The 21,260-nt window shown below is 48.4% G+C and overlaps 1 protein-coding gene across 4 annotated transcripts in view; it reads left to right on the top strand.

Annotated features, from left to right (window-relative positions):
- The window catches only part of FHDC1 (FH2 domain containing 1), a 48,246-nt gene extending 30,864 nt beyond the window's left edge, over window positions 1-17,382 (top strand). For all 4 annotated transcript variants that reach the window (XM_040472158.1, XM_040472172.1, XM_040472164.1 and 1 more), the window contains exons 7-12: window positions 2,334-2,404; window positions 2,505-2,612; window positions 4,586-4,656; window positions 6,728-6,845; window positions 10,684-10,848; window positions 13,057-17,382. In XM_040472158.1, the coding sequence (XP_040328092.1) occupies window positions 2,334-2,404; window positions 2,505-2,612; window positions 4,586-4,656; window positions 6,728-6,845; window positions 10,684-10,848; window positions 13,057-15,078 (2,555 nt within the window). In that variant the 3' untranslated portion in view covers window positions 15,079-17,382. The remainder of the gene's footprint in view (window positions 1-2,333; window positions 2,405-2,504; window positions 2,613-4,585; window positions 4,657-6,727; window positions 6,846-10,683; window positions 10,849-13,056) is intronic.
- Window positions 17,383-21,260: the final 3,878 nt, after the last annotated feature.

The following is a 21,260-nucleotide window of genomic DNA, read 5'->3' as shown; positions in this document are numbered from 1 at the left end:
GCCTAGGCCAGCTGCATTTGTCCTCCCACCCTCTGGCCCCTGGTGCCCAGGACCTGCTTTGCCGGAAGCATACCTCCTGGCCCCTGACTCCTCCTGGGCATCTCCAGCATGACTCTTCTGCAGGTTCCTGATAGTTCTGCCCCCTGTTTCCTCTCCCACCTGCTTCCTCTCAAGACTCTAACACCTGGTGGGCTATTTACATTTGAGAGCAGCCAATGGGTTATGTCTGTTTCTTTGAATAGCTTGCTTACGCAGCTTGGATAGACTCCTGAGAGTTGCTCTGCTGCCTCCCTCCACAGCGATGAGGTTTGGCCTTCTGGCATTTCTGGCGCTGAGCAGGCAGGCCTCGAATGTGTGTGGGCACTCCTCATCTCCAAGGCGGAGTCCCTGATGCTCCCTACCCCTCACATTTTCCAGGGTTTTCAGGGCCAGCCTGATTTCCTCTTGGTTGTTTTCTAGATTTCTAGTTATCAGTTAAGAGTAGAACTGTTGATTCCTATTTGATTTTCCTGTTTAGTTGCTCTGGTCTGTGTTGAGATAAAATGTTTCTCTTCAGTCCATCGTATTCATTTTAGAGAGGAGACGAAGAATTAAGGACGATTTTTCTTCTTTCAGTAGAGAGGCCTTTTAGAATTTTTTCCTGGAGGCGCCTGGGGTAGCTCAGTCAGTTAAGCATCCAACTCGGTTCAGGTCATGATCTTTGCCGTTCGTGGGTTTGAGCCCTGCTTTGGACTCTGTGCTGACAGATCAGAGCCTGGAGCACATATCATACTCTGTGTTTTCCTCTCTCTTTGCCCCTCCCCCACTTGCACTCTGCCTCTCTCTCTCTCTCCCTCAAAAATAAATAAACATTAAAAAAAATTTTTTTTTAAATTTTTTCCTGTACACCAAGGCTATCGCAGCAATGTTGGAAGAGTTGTTCTTCCTCTTCAAATCGAGTTGGAGGAATAGTTTTCATAATGAGCAAGGCAAATTTGTGGGCACGGTGGAAACGTTTCTTATCTGGTTAACCTTGAAATACTGGCCTTCTTAGATAACATAATACAGGCAATGGTCCAAATGTAAGTTTTTGTAAGTAATACCACACTTATTGGAGAATATGAACTTAAAAAAATCATAGGTGACATTTTCTTTTATTTATTTATTTATTTTTTTTTTTTCCATTTTTTTTTTTTCCAACGTTTATTTATTTTTGGGACAGAGAGAGACAGAGCATGAACGGGCGAGGGGCAGAGAGAGAGGGAGACACAGAATCGGAAACAGGCTCTAGGCTCTGAGCCATCAGCCCAGAGCCCGACGCGGGGCTCGAACTCACGGACCGCGAGATGGTGACCTGGCTGAAGTCGGACGCTTAACCGACTGCGCCACCCAGGCGCCCGACATTTTATTTTCTATATATCGTGTAATTTTAATAAGCTTTTTTTTAGCTTCTTAAATACATTAACGATTTTTAATACTGTTTATTTGCACAGATGTGTGTACAAAAGCCTCTGTGTTTGTTAAAGAACTAATTTAAATGGGCACTTGAGTGGCTCAGTCGGTTAAGTGTCTGACTTTGGCCCAGGTCATGATCTCATGGTTCAAGGGTTTGAGCCCTACACTGGGCTCTGTGCTGACACCTTGAAGCCCATTTCAGATTCTCTGCCCCCTCTCTCTTTGCCCCTCCCCTGCTCACTTTCCCCTCTCTCTCTCTCTCTCTCTCTAAAATGAACATTAAAAAAATAAATAAAAATAAAGAGCTAATTTAAAAATATATTACAGTGAGAAGCTCCTTTTTAACCTTTAAGCCAATCCAAATGAAATGTATAGTTTTGAATAAAATAAACAGATTCTCTGGGTGCTTGGCCCCTGAGGGTTAGTGCTTTGCAAGTTATTTACATGCCATCCCAACCTGTTTATTTTTTATCTCCTTGTAGCTCCTGGACTAAGCAGAATGTTGCTCTCTGTTTGCAGGTTCTATAAATGTAGTCTCAAAGGCTAATGGATATAAAGGGAAAAAATAAACAATTGCTGAGAAAAAGGTTATTCCTGTAACAGTATGCTGCTTTTCATAAGGCCTTTGCATTTTCCACTACTTGAAACTTTTCATTATGGAAGTATTTTGTGAAACTTAACTATCATACCTATTCGATTCCCAGGTAAACACTAGGACGTGGATTACCGGTAGCAAATGGTGCATTAGATCTACCACAGCATGTGCTGCTTTATTTGTTTCCTCCAGTTTTTGCGTGCAGTGTAGGGTCAGAGTTTGCTTCAGACTCTCCTGAACTTGGATGTGGTCGCTGTCGTGTGCATTTAAGCTGAAGGGACTGTGGTGTGTTCTTTTTTGACAGAGCTGATGCTGTGTGAGGAGCTACATTCAATATTACACTTGGTGCTGCAGGCGGGGAACATCATGAATGCAGTAAGTAAAATTCAAGAGCATTAAAATGTTGCGTTTCTCACTTTATTTGTCTGTGCAGAGGTATATGTATATATTTTTTCTTTTGATTTGTCTTCTTTAGGGAGGGTATGCTGGCAATGCAGTAGGATTTAAATTGTCTTCTTTGCTCAAATTGGCAGACACAAAAGCAAACAAGCCTGGGATGAATCTTCTGCACTTTGTTGCACAGGTATGTGGAAATGGTGACTTCAGAGAGAGAATGAGTGTGAATCGTCCCCGGAGGTGGGGAGGTTTTTCCCAGGTGTAAGGGGGCATCACATGGAAATAGGAAAGGGTGTGGTGGGTTCTAAGAAGGTTCTGTTTGCAGAAGCACTCTGCAGATTCCTGAGCTGAACTGTGCCTAGGGTTGTAGGACAGTAGGAAAGAGGAGGGGGTGGGGGAGGCAGGGGACAGGGTTGGCAAAACCCGATTATGAAGGGTTCACATGCTAAATGCTGGGGAATTTGGATTCATGCTGTAGCGTTTTGGAGCCAACAGAAGTTCATGCACGGCATAATGGCATGAGCAGGTTGGCTTTGTTTTTAGGAAAATAAGGCAATAACGAGAATGGGCTGCAGTGGAGAGAGAACTAGAAATAGGGCACCTCTTGGCAGAAGTTGGCTCTGATCGCTTGGCAAGAGCTGAGAATCGGAGTCCTAGCCACGCGGATAGAGAGCAGAGGCCTGGGTGTGAGACATTCCCAATGTTGGGTTGACTAGATTTGTAAGTGTAGAGTGAAGGGGTCAGAGCAATGAAAAAAATCACCTCCACCGGTGTCCCTCTGTGAACTATAGGTTAGCTCGCCTTGCCACGAGCACAGGGTTTGGTATCTTCCCCCTGTCCATCACCTCCATTTCTGACTGGGTCTTTGTGATACCGAAACAACCAATTACAAAGTGGAAAGTCAGCCAAAGACAGTTGCCTCTTTGTTGTTAAATTATCTCAAATTACGAATTACATCGATTTGTTTTTCCTTCACTGGATCACCTTTGTTGTTTTGACAGCAATCACACAGATGTAGGTTTAAGCTGGGGAGGAAGCTGGGCTTGTTTCTAGTGTGAGCTTCAGAACAGGATGGAATTAGGATTTTGACTTGTCCTTTATTAGCTGTACTTCCTCAGACAAGTTACTGAAACATTAAGACCTTCAATTTCTTCATCTAATCATGGGGCTAGTGATACTGCAAAACAGGTAACCAACAGGGTTGAAGGGGATCATTTCATAACGTGCCAGACTCGTGTTTGGCACAGAGTAAGCGCTCCATAAATAATACACACAATTATTATGACATTCTTCAGAAGACAAAGGACATGTTGAACTCAGGGCTAATTTAAAAGTTAATTTTCAGGGCATTAAAACCAGAAAATGTCTTCCTTACCCTATTTATTTAAAAGGTTTTTGTTGTTGTTGTTTTGGTTTTGGTTTTGTTTTTTTGAGAGAAAAGCGTGTGAGTGGGGGGAGGGGCAAAGAGAGGGAGAGAATTCCAAGCAGGCTCTGTGCTGTCAGCTCAGAGCCCAGCATGGGGCTCGGTCTCACGAACTGTAAGATCCTGACCTAGGCCAAAATGAAGAGTCAGACGCTTAACCAAATGAGCCACCCGGTGCTCCCCTGGCAGTCCTTTTAGATCCACGTATCCAGGTGCTCTCTGTAACTTGGTCCCTACCCATGTGGGGATGTTTCCGGAGTTGGTGATTGCTTCCTTCATACCTACCTTCCTTGTATCCTCTGAGCAGATGAAGAATGCAAATACCTCCATGGCTTGTGCACCTTCTGATTAAAGTCACTTTGCAAACTGGTTTAACAGCTGAAGGTATCTTGGTCATATACAGGCACACTCATAGGTATGGGTGGTATTTAAGCAGGATTTATTGGATTCTCTTAGAAACAATGGACCCTGCTAAGCTACCGCCCACTTGCATTGACTCTGCATGCACATGAATTGTATTTCACGTCAGGATCGGTTGCTCTGGGAAGTTACATATATCTTGAGAGTAGGGGAGTTCTGGTAAATCTTGTTAACAATATCAGAGTTCATGTTTCAGTGAATTGCTTTGAATATACCAAGCATAAAAACAAGAACTTTAAGGTTCCTTTAAGCCTTGGGAAAATTGTTTCCTTCCAGTTTTATACATGCAGTGAGAGAAAATTCTGTTTTTATTCTAGGAAGCCCAAAAGAAAGATGCCATTCTTCTAAACTTTTCTGAAAAATTGCATCACGTTCAGGAGGCTGCTAGGTAAGCAAGGAAGACTGAAAGTGAATTGTAAGATTCACATTTTTTTGAAGCTATTTTTTAATGAAAACTGGTGAAGGTATTATAACTTTAAAAAGTTTTGTCTTGTTGAATTTTCAGACCTTCCTTTTATTTGCTTACAGAGGTGTGTGTGCATCTTTGGAAATTGGGGGTTTTGAAAACTTAATCTTTTATTTTTAAGCTAAAAACCCCATTTCAGTCTTTCCTAATGAATATCATCAGTGTAAAAACAGTATGGATTGAGAACTTCAAATCCCTCCACACCCAACAGGTAGAGCTCAAACAACACAGCCTATTACCTCGGGAGTTGGCATATATCAGTCAAACGTCCAGGGCTGTTTCCCTGTAGAATCTAACATGGTACATTGATTTTCTATTGCATTAGAAGAAGTTGGAACCATACCAAGGGTTGTGAAAGGATTGTATTTAAATTCGTCACTCAACAGAGAAAGTAGCTACCGAACATAAAGCTGTGTTTATATCACTTTAATTTGCTTCTTATCCCAGTGTAAATGTGTGTTTTAATGTAGCTATAATCTGTGTATATGTACTATGTTGAGTTCCTTGCTTTTATTTTTTGTAAGTTTATTTATTTTGAGAGAGAGCCCGGGAGGGGTGGAGAGAGAGGGAGAGAGGGAATCCCAGGCAGGCTCCGCATTGTCATGTCAGTGCAGAGCCTGATGTGGGGCTCGAACTCATGAACTGTGAGATCACAACCTGACCCAAAATCAAGAGTCAGACCCTCAGCCAGCTGAGCCACCCAGGATCCCCAGAGTTCCGTGTTTTTAAATTTACAGCACATATGTATGTATCCAGTGGTAAATGTTCAATAACCAGCTTTCCCAGAAAGAAGCCCTAATTTGTAGCACCTGCTGATTTCCATAGTGTAAATACTGCTATGGTGGCAGATTTCAAGCTACCCGTGTGGCCTTACTGAGGGAGGAGCTGGGAGGGGATGCCAACACCCACAGTGGCCTCTTGCAAGCTGGCTCCGGCACCCTTCGTGTTACCTGCTTGTTATCTGTGTGACTGTTTCTAGTTAGGGGAGCCATGAACCATATGCATAAATACACAAGCCGCAGCTTTTCAAGCTAAGCCCTGTCATTGGCCAGTGGCTCAGTATTATTAACTGTGAACATCTAGCCACAGATTACATGTCTTTCCCAAAGGGAAATTATTGGTCCAAAGTTGTGAATAGTTCATAGTTCCTGTTTATAGATTTTCAGATTATTCCCCCAAAGAACGAGCATCTTAAAAGATATAAACTGTTTCGGTTTTGAATTTCTGAAAGAAACTTGTGTGAGAATATTTTTTCCTCTGACTAGTATAGAAATGTTACTAAGAGGTGTACATACAAATAATCATTACATTTTTGTTCTGACATTTCTGGTTAGATGGGAAAGTTTAGCTAGATGCTGTCTTAGAAAAAAACCTAGTCAGCAAAGTTTGTTTCTTCGAAATAGAAGATGAGGCATCCTGGTGAAGTACAGACAGATCATAAATGGATGCTGACGACCAGTGAAGGTGGAAAACGTGATTGCACGACGAAAAGTTAGAATTTGCGATGGAAGCAGGAAAGCATTCTAGTTTATGAATTTGCTAAGTGAATTGCACTGGGTTTTAGGTATCACCTATTCACTTTACCTGGTGACAAAAATATCACTCAGCACACTACCGGTCTTGATGTGATGTATGTAACAAAGGCCTTGTGATCAGTTCTGTCATTTCTTTGCAGAATTGTTAGCTGCATGATTAGTTCTCTCTGAAATACCGAGTGCTTATTCTGGCTGTCTGTGGCCACATGAAGTCTGCTTAGTATCTCCTTATTGCCCTTAATGTCTACACTGCCTTGCTTTCTGTGAGTTAGAGCTTTTGCATTGGTTCCAGAGGGAAGTCTAAGTATCTGAGTCTCAGTACAGGGGTGGTAAATGTCATCGCGGTAGTTCTGCCCTTCTGTTTTTGGTTTGACCAACGGCTAGTCTCGTTTGACGTGCCTGTGTGACACATGGCTTCCCTGTGCCAACTGCCCACTCTCTCCCCTTTCTTCTTTCAGATTATCTCTGGATAACACGGAGGCAGAACTGCGCTCGCTCTTTATCAGGACGAGATCTCTGAGGGAAAACATTCAGCGGGATGGTGAACTTTGTCAGCAGGTGGAAGATTTCCTTCAGGTTTGTGGGTGATTTGAGTCCGTCTCTCGTTTCGGCTCCAGGCACCCGGCAGGGCTGGTTAAATCTGCACGCGTTTGTGGAAGCAGCGGGTTCCGGTTCATATATTTTTTCCCCAGCTCAGTAGAAGGAACTTTGTATTTCAATGCCCATTCCTTGCCGCATTGGTTTTCTGGCAGGCGTTGTCGAATGAGGTCTGCACGTAAGGTGTTTGTTTAGGGCTGGCCTCCCTTTACCCCTGCTCCCCGTCCATCATTGCCCCGCGCTGTAGCCAACTGGTATCGGCATGTGGCGCTGACCCTTGGCGGCATATGCGTGGCAGCTCAGGTTTTGCTTCGAAACCGCAGCGTACGAGTTCTTGCCTCCTAATCCAACTTTTGGACGACAGAAGGGAGTTCCACGGAAATCATAGACACCTGAGAACTTGGGCTGTTGTTCCTTCACTTGTTTTTATTCAAGAAACAAGCCAGGTTTTGGCATGTTTTTATAATGAGAGCGGGAGCACACACGATAGCCGTGACTATCAACACCCCAAACACATCAAGCCGCACAGGGTGTGTCGGGAGCTGCTCTGAATAACATCAACGAAAAACAGCCGAGTGGACGTGTTTGTGACAGCTCACTGTGACTCACTAATCACATAGTCTGACATACTTCTCGTATCTTCCTTATTTAAAAAAAAGGGGCAGCTTTGCATGCTTTTGGTCTCCAGGGAAGTGGTATGCTACCGTCAGTATCCGTGCTTTGCGCCTTTCGAGGTGGCACATGTGCGGCACGGCCACCCTTGGTGCCGGGAACGGCGTGCTCCGAAGGTCCTGCCAACCTCAGCTTTCACTCGTTTCCTCGGAATTAAGCTACATCAAATATTGGAAGTTGCAGCTCCCATCAGCAAACACTTTGTTTGGTTCTGCTGCACGTTTATTTTTATGATTAAATATGTATTTTCTTTCAGATATAACCAAACAAATACTCTGTTTAAAGTGCACAGGTTTTTCTCCACAATGCAAACACCACCATAAAATACCTAACAGGTAGGAAAGCTGGGGTACCTGGGTGACTCAGTTGGTTAAGCGTCCAACTTCGGCTCAGGTCATGATCTCACAGTCTAGGGATTCGAGCCCCGCATCGGGCTCTGTGCTGACAGCTCGGAGCCTGGAGCCTGCTTCGGATTCTGTGTCTCCCTCTCTCTCTCTGCCCCTCCCCCACTCACTCTCTCTCTCTCTCTCTCTCTCTCTCTCTCTCTCAAAAATAAACATACATTAAAAAAAAAATTACGGCCTAACAGGTAGGAAAGCTCTTAGCAGTAAGCACATGCAGACAAATGAGAGAAATCCAGAAATACGGGGGGGAAGGCCCATCCCACAGTGAGATGAGAATCCTGGATCTCTCATTCCCTGGCTCTTACATTAAATATTAATATTTTATGCTACATAGCAGCACAGAAAGGTTTATGATGAAAAGCAGCTCTGTCTTAGCCGTGCCTCTAGGCTGCTCTTTAAAGGCATCCTTGTCTGACTCTAAATGCTTCTTTCTCGTAATCATTTTTATCTTTGTAAATAAAATGTTCTCATACAGCTATTTATTTTTCTTTTTTATATTCAATTTCTTTTTAAATGGTGGGGGGGGGCAGGTATTAATTTTATAAGGTAGGGTAGGGTCAGGCCATGAAGGGAAAACGTTGGACTTTGTGCTCTTAGCCACGGGGAGACATTGAAGTTTTTTGAGCAGAGAAAAGACAAGAACACAGTCTTGCAAATCTCTTTCAGTATTTTGACCCTCTGGGCAAGAAATAACGAATACATTGCTTTGGAACTTTAGTCTGGAGCAAACAAGTGAGACACGGAAAGTGGAGTCTCCTGGCACGGCTACTGATACCTTGTCCATTATACTTGGCCAGTGTATACTTGGCCAGTGGCTCTGGACGGCCATTTGTGGTCCTGACTGCAAAAATTAAGTCTTGGCAAAAGACTGAGCCGGGTGATTTTTCACACCCATATTCGGAATGTTTCACTTTCCCAAGTCCTAAGGGTGACCACAGTGCATGTTAAGTTTTTCCTTCCTGGTTTTCTCTCGATCCCCACAGGATCTAGTGATGAGACATGGGAGGAGGAGCTAAGCTAATCTATCCCATGTAGATAGATTCTTGTCAAGAGTCCTATTTTTCTGCTGTTGAGTTTTTCTTGGCTGGAATCCACCTTTCCCCCTGTGGAAGAATGACAGGCAAAGATTTATCTTTTCATGAATACCCTTCTCTCCATAAAGAATAATGCAGCACGAATGCGCACACTGCCTCGGGCTACTGACTCAGATGGTTACTTTCTCTGGTATCTCGTTTCCTGAATAGTTTTGGTTTCCTGCTACCTCTTGAGTGTGTTTGGTGTAAGGAAAGGACTGTTAGGGGGGAGAGTGTGTGGGAGTGGGTGAGAGGTGACGTGTCTCCTCAGAACTTCTCTTCCTTCTCCAAGCATGTTTCAGCAGCGATCCCACTCCCTGAGGATGGGCAGTCCATCGCTTCACATTTCCTAGGCCAGTCCTTCCACTCAAAGGAAGTGTCTCAAATAGAAGCCTTTTTAAGAACAAGATCTGTGTGATTTATAAAGTCACGTACTTCACGCATTCCTTCTTCACATAAGCCTTGTTCCCTGATGAAAAAGAAGGTTGACTTGAGTGTGATCCCAAGCAATTTGGTCCCCATGCGGCTGTGGCTCCTCTAACCTGCTGCTTCCTCATTTCAGCTCAACATGAAATGTCCCCAACATGTCAGGGAAGTGTGCTCGTGCGCCTGATAGGTCCCCATCCTGAAAGGGCTGAGAGCTCACTGGAGGAGAGCAAACCTCTTTCGTTTCTGTTTCTTTGTTGTGTTCGGCACCTGAATCTATAGGGGCACTGGAGACTTTGTCCTGGAAGAATGAGGAGGAGGTGATTTGTGTAGAGGATTTGTGTAGGGCAGTAATTCCTGTCCATGGGGGCTCATCGGGGTCTCCTGCAGTTTTAATAAAATACCAGTGGCAGTTACACCTCAGACGTACTGAATCGCATGGGTGGGGTATGAGCATGCACTGTCGACACAGCTTCTGAGCTGACTTGGATAAGCACCATGGTTAGGAAGTCTTGGCTGGGGCATTTGTCTAGGCACAGGGGCTTCCAGTCCTATGGGATGACACTGACCCTGATACAGGTCACTAGAGGTGAGGCTTAAACTCCTCCTCCACAGGATAAATCATCAGTACGAGTGACTTTTGGCACCCTGAAGTGAACCCTTGGCCAATATCAGACCTTTTTTTTTAATGTTTATGTATTTTTGAGAGAGAGAGAGAGAGAGAGAGAGAGAGAGAGAGAGAAAGGGGACAGAGGATCCAAGGTGGGCTCTGTGCTGACAACAGCAAGCCCAGTGGTGGGTCTCGAACTCACAATGAGATGATGACCTGAGCCAAAGTCCGACGACACTCAACCGTCTGAGCCACCTGGGTGCCCCAAGACTCACTTAGAAGGAAGAACAGATACAGAATGAGTTTTCCTTAATAAAACCAACGTTACGCCTATGTCATTTTTCAGTAGCCTTAAAGGCCACCATTTTGTCAGAGGCATTCTGTAGATTAAAGCTCTTTAGGCTCATTTGTTGCTTCCAGGCCTTTACACAGGAGTTCACCTTGCTTCCCCAGGGCTTTGTTTGGGTTGAATTATTTTCCTTTTGCCTCTGAGTGCATTGGGTTTGCAATCCACCTTCCCTTCTCGACTTGAAATTGAGCCCAGGAGCACGGCTTCCCCGGGCACTAGACGGCGCACAGAGAGTCTCCTCACTGCTGTTGACTTGAGTGTGTGCTTGCTTGTTTTCCCGCAGTTCGCTGTGGAAAAGCTGACAGAACTGGAGCGCTGGAAGCAAGAGCTCCAGGACGAGGCCCACACCCTTATAGACTTTTTCTGTGAAGACAAAGAAACCATGAAACTGGACGAGTGCCTTCAGATCTTTAGAGATTTTTGTGTCAAATTCAACAAAGCGGTTAAGGTATGGCCGATGGCATCTCCCTGTTTTCTGAGTTGTTTGGATTTTTGTTTTTCGCTTTCCGCACCCAGCCCTCTGTCCCTGGCAGAAAGATGGGTCAGCATTGCCACGCTCTCAGTTGGGGTTACTGGGAAGTGTCTGTGCCATCCTGGCCCCGAGCACCTCCCGGTCGCCGGGAGCCCAGCGTTGGCTTCCTCCGCTACGGTGCTGCTCACACCAACACCTGCTTTGATGCCCTGAAAGCGTTATGTTAGTAAAGTTCATCTATGATGGCAGCCGTGATATTAACAAGTTTCTTTGAAGATCCTGAGTGTCTCCCTCCTCCACCTCCCCAGGAGAGAATTTCCCCTTTGGGGGAACCCTTTGTTGCGGTGGGATGATTGGAAGGTGTTCTCTCACCTGTTTCGGGCACCACGGCTATTGCCAGGCAGTGGGCACCGCAGAAACCGTGTCCTCCTCAGCCAGAGCAGGCTTAGAAATCCTCAAGCGCTTAGGGGTCTGCTGCCGTCTGAGCAATACGGCCACGTTTCTTGCCCTTTAGCCTCCAATTCCAGTCATCTCTGGGTTCAGTGTAGGAGCCAGAAAACTCTGGGTTCCTTGGCTTTGCAAATACAACTTCTCATCTGTCCGTTAAAGACAAAACGACATCCCTTTACTTCAGGTGGTGGTGAGGAACCAAATACTTGTGTGCGTTATCCCTCCCCCGTATTTAAATGCAGGTTTGTCCATAGCTGAATTCCTTTGCGGGACTGGTCACATTTCCCTCCAGCCCTGAGTAGGCCAGAGTGACTTGAGTCCTCAACCCCTCCTTCCTCTCTCCAGCTAAGAGAAGGAGGCTGAGCCTGTGGCCACGTTTCCTCTCCCTTGTCCAAGCAGTGAGCTCAGCAGAGGGGGGCGGTGGTGGGTGGTAGAGGCCAAACTGGCTCTTTCTGAGGCCCTCACTCCCTGTCAGAATTCTGCAGGCCCAAGAGGCCACCTGTGCGATTCTCTCCGCCCAGCTGTTCTGAGCGCCAGGACCTGGCCCCACTCCCACCGCAGGCAGCTTTCGGGGAGAGGGCCTGGAGGACCTGGGACACTGGAGAGGCTGGACCAGAGCTGCAGGAAGGGCCATGCCTCCCCAGCCAGAGCCAGAGTTTCGAGGAAACTTGGAGGGGAAGTCCACCATTTGAGGAAATTGATCTTCAAGTAAAAAGTACTACCAATAACAGGCGTGGCTTGTGAGATCCGAGGGACTTGGCACCGAGGGACTGCATGCTCCCATTCCCCAGAGACACAGGCTCCACGGAGCTGAGGTCATCCAGGGTCAGCCAGGGCACCTCCTCTGGGCCCTTGGGTCCCTGGAGGTCGAACTGAGCCAGTCCTGTCACCAGCTCATGCTCCTTAATCCCCAGAGCCAATGGCGAGAGCGGAGAGGACCGGGCTGCAACGATACAGATGTATTTAGGTGATACAAATATATTTAAAGTGCACAGCCAGCTGGTAAAATATGCTTTAGCATATACATTTGCTCTGCTTCAGTTTTGCTGGGGTGAGGCCTGGGTACTTGGAGCTGGGTGAAGGGTAATCGAAGGATTTATAAAGCAAATCATCTTGTCTGATTGTGGAAGGGGGTGGAGCATGAGGGACAGAGCCAACATGACCTCTCTGGTGTTCTTTACTGAAGAGCATTCAGGGAACAGAGATTTGAAAGGCATCTCTTAATATCTAGCGTATACATTTATGCATCCAAAGCGTTAAGTAGAATGTGCTGCTCGTGTGTGTGTAGATGCAGTCAACACAGATGCCCCAGGGAGGTTTGATCTCTGACTCCTTTTTTTCCTCTCCGCCATTGCTTAACTCCCCCTTCCCTGGAAGTCCTTTCCATCTTGCCCTGCTTAGAAGCCAAGTTGGGTTCCCTTGGAAATGAGGTGGCAGGCATGTGTGGAATCACAGCCTACATTTAGAGGACAGTGCCTTGACTGGAAAGCTGCAAGTTGGGCCCAGGGATGATAAGCTTAGATTGGTGGGGCCACCCCCACGCAGCTTTGGGAGAACTAGCCCTGTCCACACCCACACAGGTGCAAACACCAGTATCTCTCTTGGTGAAGCTTACGCTGGGCTCTCCTCCCTGCGTGTATATCTCACTGGAGTCTTAGGGCAGGTGGCTCTGGAGTTGCACACACGTTCCACACGTCTCATGTGTCTTGGGGCTTCTCTCCACCCCTCGTTCAGGACAACCAGGACCGGGCGGTGCAGGAGCTGAGACAGCTGCAGCGGCTGAAGGAGCGGGAGCAGAAGCGTCGCTCCTGGGCAGCTGGGGAGCTCGGGGGCTTCTGCCGGAGCAGCAGTGAGAATGATGTGGAGCTGCTGACCAAGAAGGGCACAGAGGACCTGCCCCCTTTCCTGCAGCCCAGGCCCGTCAGCCCTTCCTACCGACCTCCTAACGCCCGCCGCTCTCGCCTTTCCCTGGGCGCCTTTGCTGACCGGGAGCTGCTGACCTTCCTGGAGAGTTCCACCGGCAGCCCCGAGGAGCCCAGCAAGTTTAACAGCTTGCCCCGGAGCAGCCCCCGGCAAGCCCGGCCCACACTGGCCTGGATGGAGCCTGGGGGCCCGAGGGCCCAGGACCCCAGCCACGCACGCAGACCTCAGGCCTCACAGAGCCAGGAGGAGGCCCCTGAGCCACCCTCATCTTGGCAGAGCCAGCTCCCAGTCCCCCGACCCGACGACCCTGCGCCCCTCTTCCCTCGAGCTCGGCGCAGTGGGGTGGGCATCCTCCAAAAGAGGAACAGCGAGCCCATGGGCCTGGCTCCCGCCCGGTCCCCTCCTCTCTCACCATTGGCTCTGGGGATTAAGGAGCATGAGCTGGTGACAGGACTGGCTCAGTTCGACCTCCAGGGACCCAAGGGCCCAGAGGAGGTGCCCCGGCTGACCCTGAATGACCTCAGCTCCGCGGAGCCGGTGTCTCTGGGGGATGGGAGCACGCAGTCCCTCGCTGCCAGCCACAGTGGCCTGCTGCCTGTGAGCTCGAGTGCCCCAGGGGGTCTCAGCCCAGCCCTGCAGGGGAATAACGGATCTGCCCCCGACCAACCTAGTGGTGAGGCTCTGGTATCTGTAGGCAGCAGCGACCCTGAGAGCAAAGACCCCGGCCCTTTGTTCTACACCTCGGATGCCACCGACTGCTCGCTAACCCTGGACTGCTCGGAGCCAGGGGAGGGGGGCGGTGGGGATGGCTCCCTGTCCTCTGGGGCTGGAGAGACAGGCAGCCAGGTCTCCTCTCACCCTCCTTCCAGCCCCCCCGGGGAGGCTTCTGCTCCCCTCTCCGGGAAGAGTGAGCCCATCTGCAAGGACGCCCTTCCCAGGGACAGACCTGCCAAAGGGAAGGATGCGACAACACCAAAGAGAAGCTCCCTCAGAGAGGCGTCCCAAGGGACCTCCAAGGCAGTGAGTGCCAGGCGGAGCCAAGGGGCGGCGCCCAAGCCCGTGCGGACCTTGACAGCCTCCGAGAGCGAGAGCATGCGTAAAGTGGTGCCCATCTCCAGGTCAAGCCGCAGCTCGGTGGGCTGGAAGCGGCCTTCTGGGGACACCCCCAGCAGCCCAGCACAGCAGCAGTGGTCGCGCCGGAGCTCCGTGCGGGGGACCTCGGACGTGTCGCCCAGGAGGCCCTCTACAGGGGCTGTGACCGTGCCGGAGGAGCCGAAGCTGGCGAGGGGGAGCAGCAGCACTGGCAGCGTCCGGCCCGGGAAGGAGCACCCCCTGCAGCCCAGGGGCTCGTTCAAGAAGCCCAGCGCCAAGCCCCTCAGGAACGTCCCCAGACAGAAGCCCGAGGAAAATAAGATCTGCCGCTCCACCTCTGAGAGCCCCGAAGAGGAGCCCAAGGCCCCGCCGCCCCCCAGCGTCCCCCGTGTCCCACCTCCCGTGCCGAGCTTTGCCCGGAACACAGTTGCGTCCTCATCTCGGTCCATGAGAACAGATTCTCCTCCCGTGGCCAAGGCTCCTGGCATCACTCGGACTGTTTCCCAGCGTCAGCCGAGGCCGAAGGGTAGCCCCGAGGATGCCATCCCCAAGGACAGCGGCACCCTGCGGCGGGCCAGTAGCGCCCGGGCCCCCAAAAAGTGTCCGGAGTCTGCTGGGGGTCCCAGTGCCAACACAGAGACGCCTCCAAAGGGCCGAGGGGCTGGGGAAAGGGCCTCCCTCAGACTGAAAAACTCAGATCCGACCACACTGGGGAAAATCCTCGATCCCTTACGGAAGTGATAGGTGTCTGTCCTCTCGTTGCTGGGGGCTCAGGTGGTGAGGACTGACTCCTGTGACAGTCCAGCACCGGATGTCTCTGTTCACATAAAGTCACCCCCTGGTGCCAGCCACTAACGCTCATGTCACCGAAGGTGTGGTCCAGGAGGCTGGTGGACTGCCACTCACTGTGACCCCTCCTGCTGTAAAGTCCCCCGTCTGGATGTGCACCATGACGGCCGGCACCTCACATACTCCTCCCCAAGCAGACACCGCATGAAAAACATAGATGTCTGAGATGACATTCTTCCGTACGGAGTAAAAGAATTTTGGCCAGTTTTTCTATTCCAAACTTATTTTTGAATATTACAAAAACTGCATATTTTAGTTCCTTTTGCAGAATGAAATGCCTCCTAGGAAAAAAGACAAAACCCTTAATATGAAGACATTTTCATTTTCCTGGCCTCAGGGTTCCACCTGCCCACACACCGTCCATTGCTGGCAACTGGACTTCTCTGCAGGCCCTGGGTGCTATGTGATTGGCACCGTCTCCTCGAAGGCTCTCTGTGTTGCTCCTCTTTCTGTGTGTGACTTCGGGTGAGGGTTTGCTTGTGAGCAGGAGGGAAAGTGAGACTGGTGTGTGGAAATCGGATGCTCCCATGTGCTCAGGACAGGCACCATGGGCAGCGCCTTCCCTGCAGACGGGGAGCAGCCCCTGGGAGAAATGCTGGATCTTCCGGAACTTAGAAGTGCCATATTTTAATGGAAAGGCATTGAGGGGCTGTTTGGCTGAGCACACCTGCCTCTTCTGTGTTTTCCCATTTGTGTATCTTATAAAACTGAGTGAAGGCTGCTATGACCTGGGATCGCTCTAGTTACAGGGAAAAACAAACCCTTCTGTCTCCCAGTCTTGTCCCTCCCTTCTCTCTCTGCCTGCAGCCAGCCCTTCCTTCTCTTGCGAATGCAACACAAAGCCGGGAGGGTCTGTGCGTATTATTTATGCCACTGATGATGCTTCTTAATGTCGATGTCTGTTCTTTGTGGTACAATGGTTTTTAAGTCCTGAGAAAAAAACAAATTTTTTTAAACCAAAAACCAAAAACAAAAAAAAACTAAAAACAAAAACAAAAACAACAAAAAAAAAGAAACTACTTTCAGGAGAATTTATATCATCAGGAAATTTTTGGGAAAAAAAGGCTTTATTCAAAAGGGAGAAAACGTGTACTGTTTCTACTCACTGCCCATTTCACTCCTTCCTTTTGAGGCTAATTAGGAAATGAAGCAATTCTGGAAACTTTCTTGTTATTTTAAAGTCACCCCCCACTCTTTTTCACTTTTGGTCATTTATTGAAATTGTAGTGACACCTTGGTGTAGATCCAACAGTGGTAAATGGATTTCAGTGAATCCACATGGTTGATGTTACAATCTTCCTCCTGTAGAATGTTGCCTTTCATCCAAATTAATTGGAAACTGAGCTTCCCTAAGTCAGCCAAATTGAAAAGGTAAATTTTATGATTGAAGAAGTAAGGCACCTGACCGCAAAATCTCTTATAAAAATAGCCTTGAATACGTATTTCACGGGCCCCACAAAATGGTTATGGGAATCCTATAGTGTTTTTCACCATCTCAAAAAGCCTAAGAAATCCTATATTCAACCGTGCAGATAACAACATTCAAGGCACAGGGCCCATGGTTGGGTGGAAAAGGACGAAAGAGATCAAAAGTTTGTGGATAGCGATGGGGTCAGGACCTCCAGGTAGGATCCTGGGAACCAGGGTCGCAGTCCCTGCTTGGTCACTGATGCTATGTGACTTTGGCAAATCACTCCCTCTCCCTAAGCCTCTGTTTCCCAGTCTACGGAAGTCGGGGCACGGCTTCAGTGATGGCTTCTAAAGGTCCCTTAGCTCAAAGAGGGAGCTATTATTATCAACAACCAAGGACCCACCTGCCCCAGGACCAGCTTCTCCAAAGCAACCCCAGCACCTCCGTAGCAGAGGCCTCAACGTCAAAGGCCTGCTTAAAATAAAGCACCTTCAGAATGTGTTGTTGCTTTGAAATCTAATAAGCTGAGTTTCTTGAGAAGCGGCATTTTACTTAGCCCTGTGGACCCTATGTGTATGCATCTGTGTGAGCAGGTGATCATTCTATTACCTTTTATTGGTAGTAAGCTTTGAAAAATAATTTAAGTATCTAATGCAGAAATGTAAATAAATTTCTATATAAATTTGTTTAAGATGAACTGAATGTATTTAAAGGCTCATTTATATGTTCTTTTATGTAACATGTAGTTTAATAAAGTTCCTGTTTATGGGAGTTGTGTTTTATCCTCAACTTGCTCTGCTGATGGGTATGTATGTGTGTGATCCTGGGGGAAGAGTATATAATTTCCTGCGCACAGAAAAGCCCCGATATAGGAGGTGCAACAGCTTTGAGATACAGCAGTCTTGTCCTCAAAAGGCTCAAAAGCCAAATTAGGTTGTTAGTGTGTGTCTTCTCGGGAGCAGAGTCTGTGTTTACCTGAAGGCCTAGAAAGCAGGCCTTGTGCCAGACCTGTGGGAATGCAAGCATTGCATCTGACACGCAGACCGTCAATGGAATGTTCAGCACCTCATACATGCTCACATTGTTCCATGTTTTGGGCCAAGCTTTGTGTAATCTCTGTGGGGCCAGCAAGTCTGGATCTGCTCCTATGTGTCCTCATGCATTTTGGCTCAGGACACTATTGGGAAATCACAGCTCACTTCTGCGGCTGCCTTAGGAATGAGCAGAGAGGGAGGGAGGTATGGCTTTATTTGAAATGCAGTGCTGGTGCTTATTTGAGAAGAAAGGGGAATTGTTCAGAAGGTGCACCTCATACCTCAGGGGTTCATGTCAAGTTTTAGTCCTGGCTACTCTTGCGCTTTATCTGAAACGGTTTACAGGATGATCCCTGGGTCAGGCACTGAGAGATGAGTAGATGATGTCCTTGTGAGTTGCTGTCTGCCCCCATGAACTCTGAGAGCCCGGTTCTGCCTGTTACAAGCTGGTTGGGCCACTGGACCCCTTCCTGTACCTTCAACCTATTGTACCAGGGGTTACTGACATCAAAAAAAGACTTCATTTGCACAGTGGGTCTCAAGTAGTTTTAACCCTTTTATTTTATGACTTTCAAAAGGAACCTGTGTTCCAGTCCTCCTGAAGATACATGTTGAGTTTAATGGGGCCACAGTTCCTAATTGTTCATTCAAGATTCTGCTTATTTGTGTATTATGGTGGGACACTCCAGACTAGTTTGGTGGAACTATTAATTCATCCCTGCAAGGTGAACAAATTCACCAACTTCTGCCTCTAAGGGTGCAATAGCCTACCTGCTCCCATCTGGCAATGATGTAAGCTTTACGCCCAACGTGGGACTCAAACTTGCAACCTCGAGATCAAGAGTCACATGCTCTACTGACTGAGCCAGCTAGACAGCCCTCAATTCTTATACTTTTGATTCATGCTCCAGTCCTGCCCCCCAACAACAACAAAAAAAGCAGTTTTTTGTTTGGTTGGCTGGGTTTTTTGGTATGTGTCCTCAAACACAAATAAGCATCAATGTATAAACCAAATTAGAATAAGGAACATTGCATCTCATAACTCATTAAGTGCTCTCGAAAATTATTTGGGCCATGGGGCACATGGCTGACTCAGTCGGTCGAGTGTCTGACTCTTTTTATGTTTTTATGTTTATTTCTGAGAGAGAGAGAAAAACACAGGTGGGGAGCAAAGAGAGAGGGAGAGAGAGAATCTGAAGTAGGCTCTGCTGACCGCAGAGAACCGGATGTGGGGTGCGAACTCACGAACCGTGAGATTATGACCTAAGCCGAAATCAGAAGCTTAATCCACTGAGCCACCCAGGCACCCACGTCTGACTCTTGATTTTGGCTCAGGTCATGACCTCAAGGTTCGTAGGGTCAAGCCCCTCATCGGACTCTGTGCTGACAGAGCCTGCTTGGGATTCTTTCTCTCCCTTTCCCTGTCCCACCCCTGCTCACTCTCTGTCTCTCTCTGTCTAAAAATATAAAATAAAATAGTGAATTTCTTAAAAAAAATTTATTTGGGCCACGAACACACAAAAACACGGAGGACGGTGGGTCAGCAGAGTCACTTTCTACTCAGCGTCTATGGGGTAACCATGCATAGCTTGGACTGAATCTGTGGCAGGGTTGAAAATAACCCAGAGCAGGCTCTACCTGGGAATTTTTTCATCTGCAAATATCTTCCAGTAAAGTGTCCTAGGGCTCATTGGATCCCCTCGGTGAAGACAAAAGTAACATTCTTGTAGGTGAAGAAAATGGCTTTTCTGTCTTCCAGGCCACAGCTCTGCAGTGAAGCTTTTGGCTTCCTGGTTGGTAGGTAGGACCCCACTACAGGAGAGGTCAAAGCCATGGGCAGCACTCAAAGTCTAGTCATTCATTGGCCCTTGACCCAGGGCCCACCAGGAACTTGGCCCAGCTTGACCGTCGGCCTGTGGGACAAAGGTGCCTGGTCCTTCAAAGAAGATCTGCTTGAGGTCCCTATTGATGCATTCATGCCAGGCCTTTGGAATCACGCCTGGAGTTTGCCCCCAGCCTCCCTGGAAACATTCAAGGGCTGAGTCATAGGCCAATGTTGTTCCCCGCGTCTGCTTGCAATTAGATGATGAGTTGAGAATGCACTTTCCCAGAGCAGCTGTGTCATGCATTATAGGCAGGTTTCTAGGCCAGCCCATGAAAAACCTACTGAACTCATCCATGGGTGGACCAGGGCATTGACATCTCTATACAGGAGACCTCACTTGTCGCAGAGTTCCTACAGGAAAATGCCAGGGTGCCAGAAACATCCCTCTCCAACTTTGTGGCAGCAAGCAGAGGTTAAGGCACAGGAACGTGAGGGCACCAGTAACATTCACTCTCCATTGTTGCAGAAAAAAAGTCCTCTCCACTCTGCAGGTCAGACACAGAGGCTCCCATCCCCCAGGCCAACTCCAGTAAATATGTGCCACTTCTATCTCAGAGACTACCTTTCGTTTGTTCTTCCGAGAGCACCGGCCCATCAGAAATGTGTTCACCTGCTTTTTCAGTTTCCCGGAAGGGAGGCTGAGTTCAGTCCTGCTCCCTTGCCTCCTGGTAACCAATGAGAAGATGGCAGAGGTTGTGGGGAGGCTGCCTGTGTGGCCAGGGACAGTGGGTCAACTGGGCAAGTGAATCATTTCAGTGAGGGCCGGATGTCTGCTGCAGGTGGTGAGCCCCGCTGACAATATCAGAGTGGCCACTGACACATGCTGTCCCACAGTGTGGAGTCCCAGGTGCAACAGAATCACCTGGGGCTGGTGGGTGATTCCCGGTCCCACCCCAGACCTATACCAAGTCAGAATCTCTCTGGTGGGGCCCCCAAAGTTGCATTTTAACTTCCCAGCGATCCATGTTTCACCCTGCTGTTGAGAACCAGTGGGCTGGACAGAGGCCAGAGACTGGGGGTCCTGGTTAGAGGCTGATGAGTTGTTCTCTGGGCTGGGCCCCTCTCCCGGCCTCTGTCAGGCAGGGCAGGTGCTTTTCTCCTGGGCAAGTGATGCAGAAAATGTATTCTGAACTCAGCACCCGGTTAGGAGGAGAGCTGCCTTGTCATAGGATCCTGAGGGGTTGTTCTAATTTGGATCTTAAGACAGAGGCACCTTCGAGCATACACTTGGCCACTCCTTTGAGTCTGGAGCTGTCAGTGACGCAACGTCAGAGCTTCTGGAACTGTGGCTCCAGAGGAACATGGGAAGGGATACCTCACTCAAGCCTTGCAATGGCTGCTCTTTAGGAAGATTATAATTCAGTGTCTGTAAAAGCAATTTGCTAATGCACACTGAGCAATGCCACGCCCACATGAGTGCCCACAGTGAGATTTTTGTCAGCAGACATGCTCTCTGGAACCCTGTTACCCGGGCCTCTTGAGTTCTGGAGCTTTCCACAGCCTTCGTGACCGTCACTTCAGCTCAGCTTTTGGGGGTTTTGCCCGGTGGCTGCAGTTCCTTCTCGCTGTGTGCTAGGGCCAGACAGGCCAGCATCTGTGCTGACCTCACCAGTTAGGAAGGGGGTGGGGCGCAGCTCTCCAGGGTGCTGACTCAGTGCCCGGATGGGAGCACAGTGCACTTGTGCAGTGTTCAGAAAGCAAGCAGAAGAAGGGACGTCGGAAGGTAGCCCCCCACCACGTTTTA

The sequence above is a fragment of the Herpailurus yagouaroundi genome, unplaced genomic scaffold (genome assembly GCF_014898765.1).
Source record: "Herpailurus yagouaroundi ecotype Mexico unplaced genomic scaffold, PumYag 28, whole genome shotgun sequence".
Lineage (NCBI taxonomy): Eukaryota > Metazoa > Chordata > Mammalia > Carnivora > Felidae > Herpailurus > Herpailurus yagouaroundi.
Note: the sequence above shows the minus strand (reverse complement) of the source record. Positions and strands in the feature narration are given on the sequence as shown.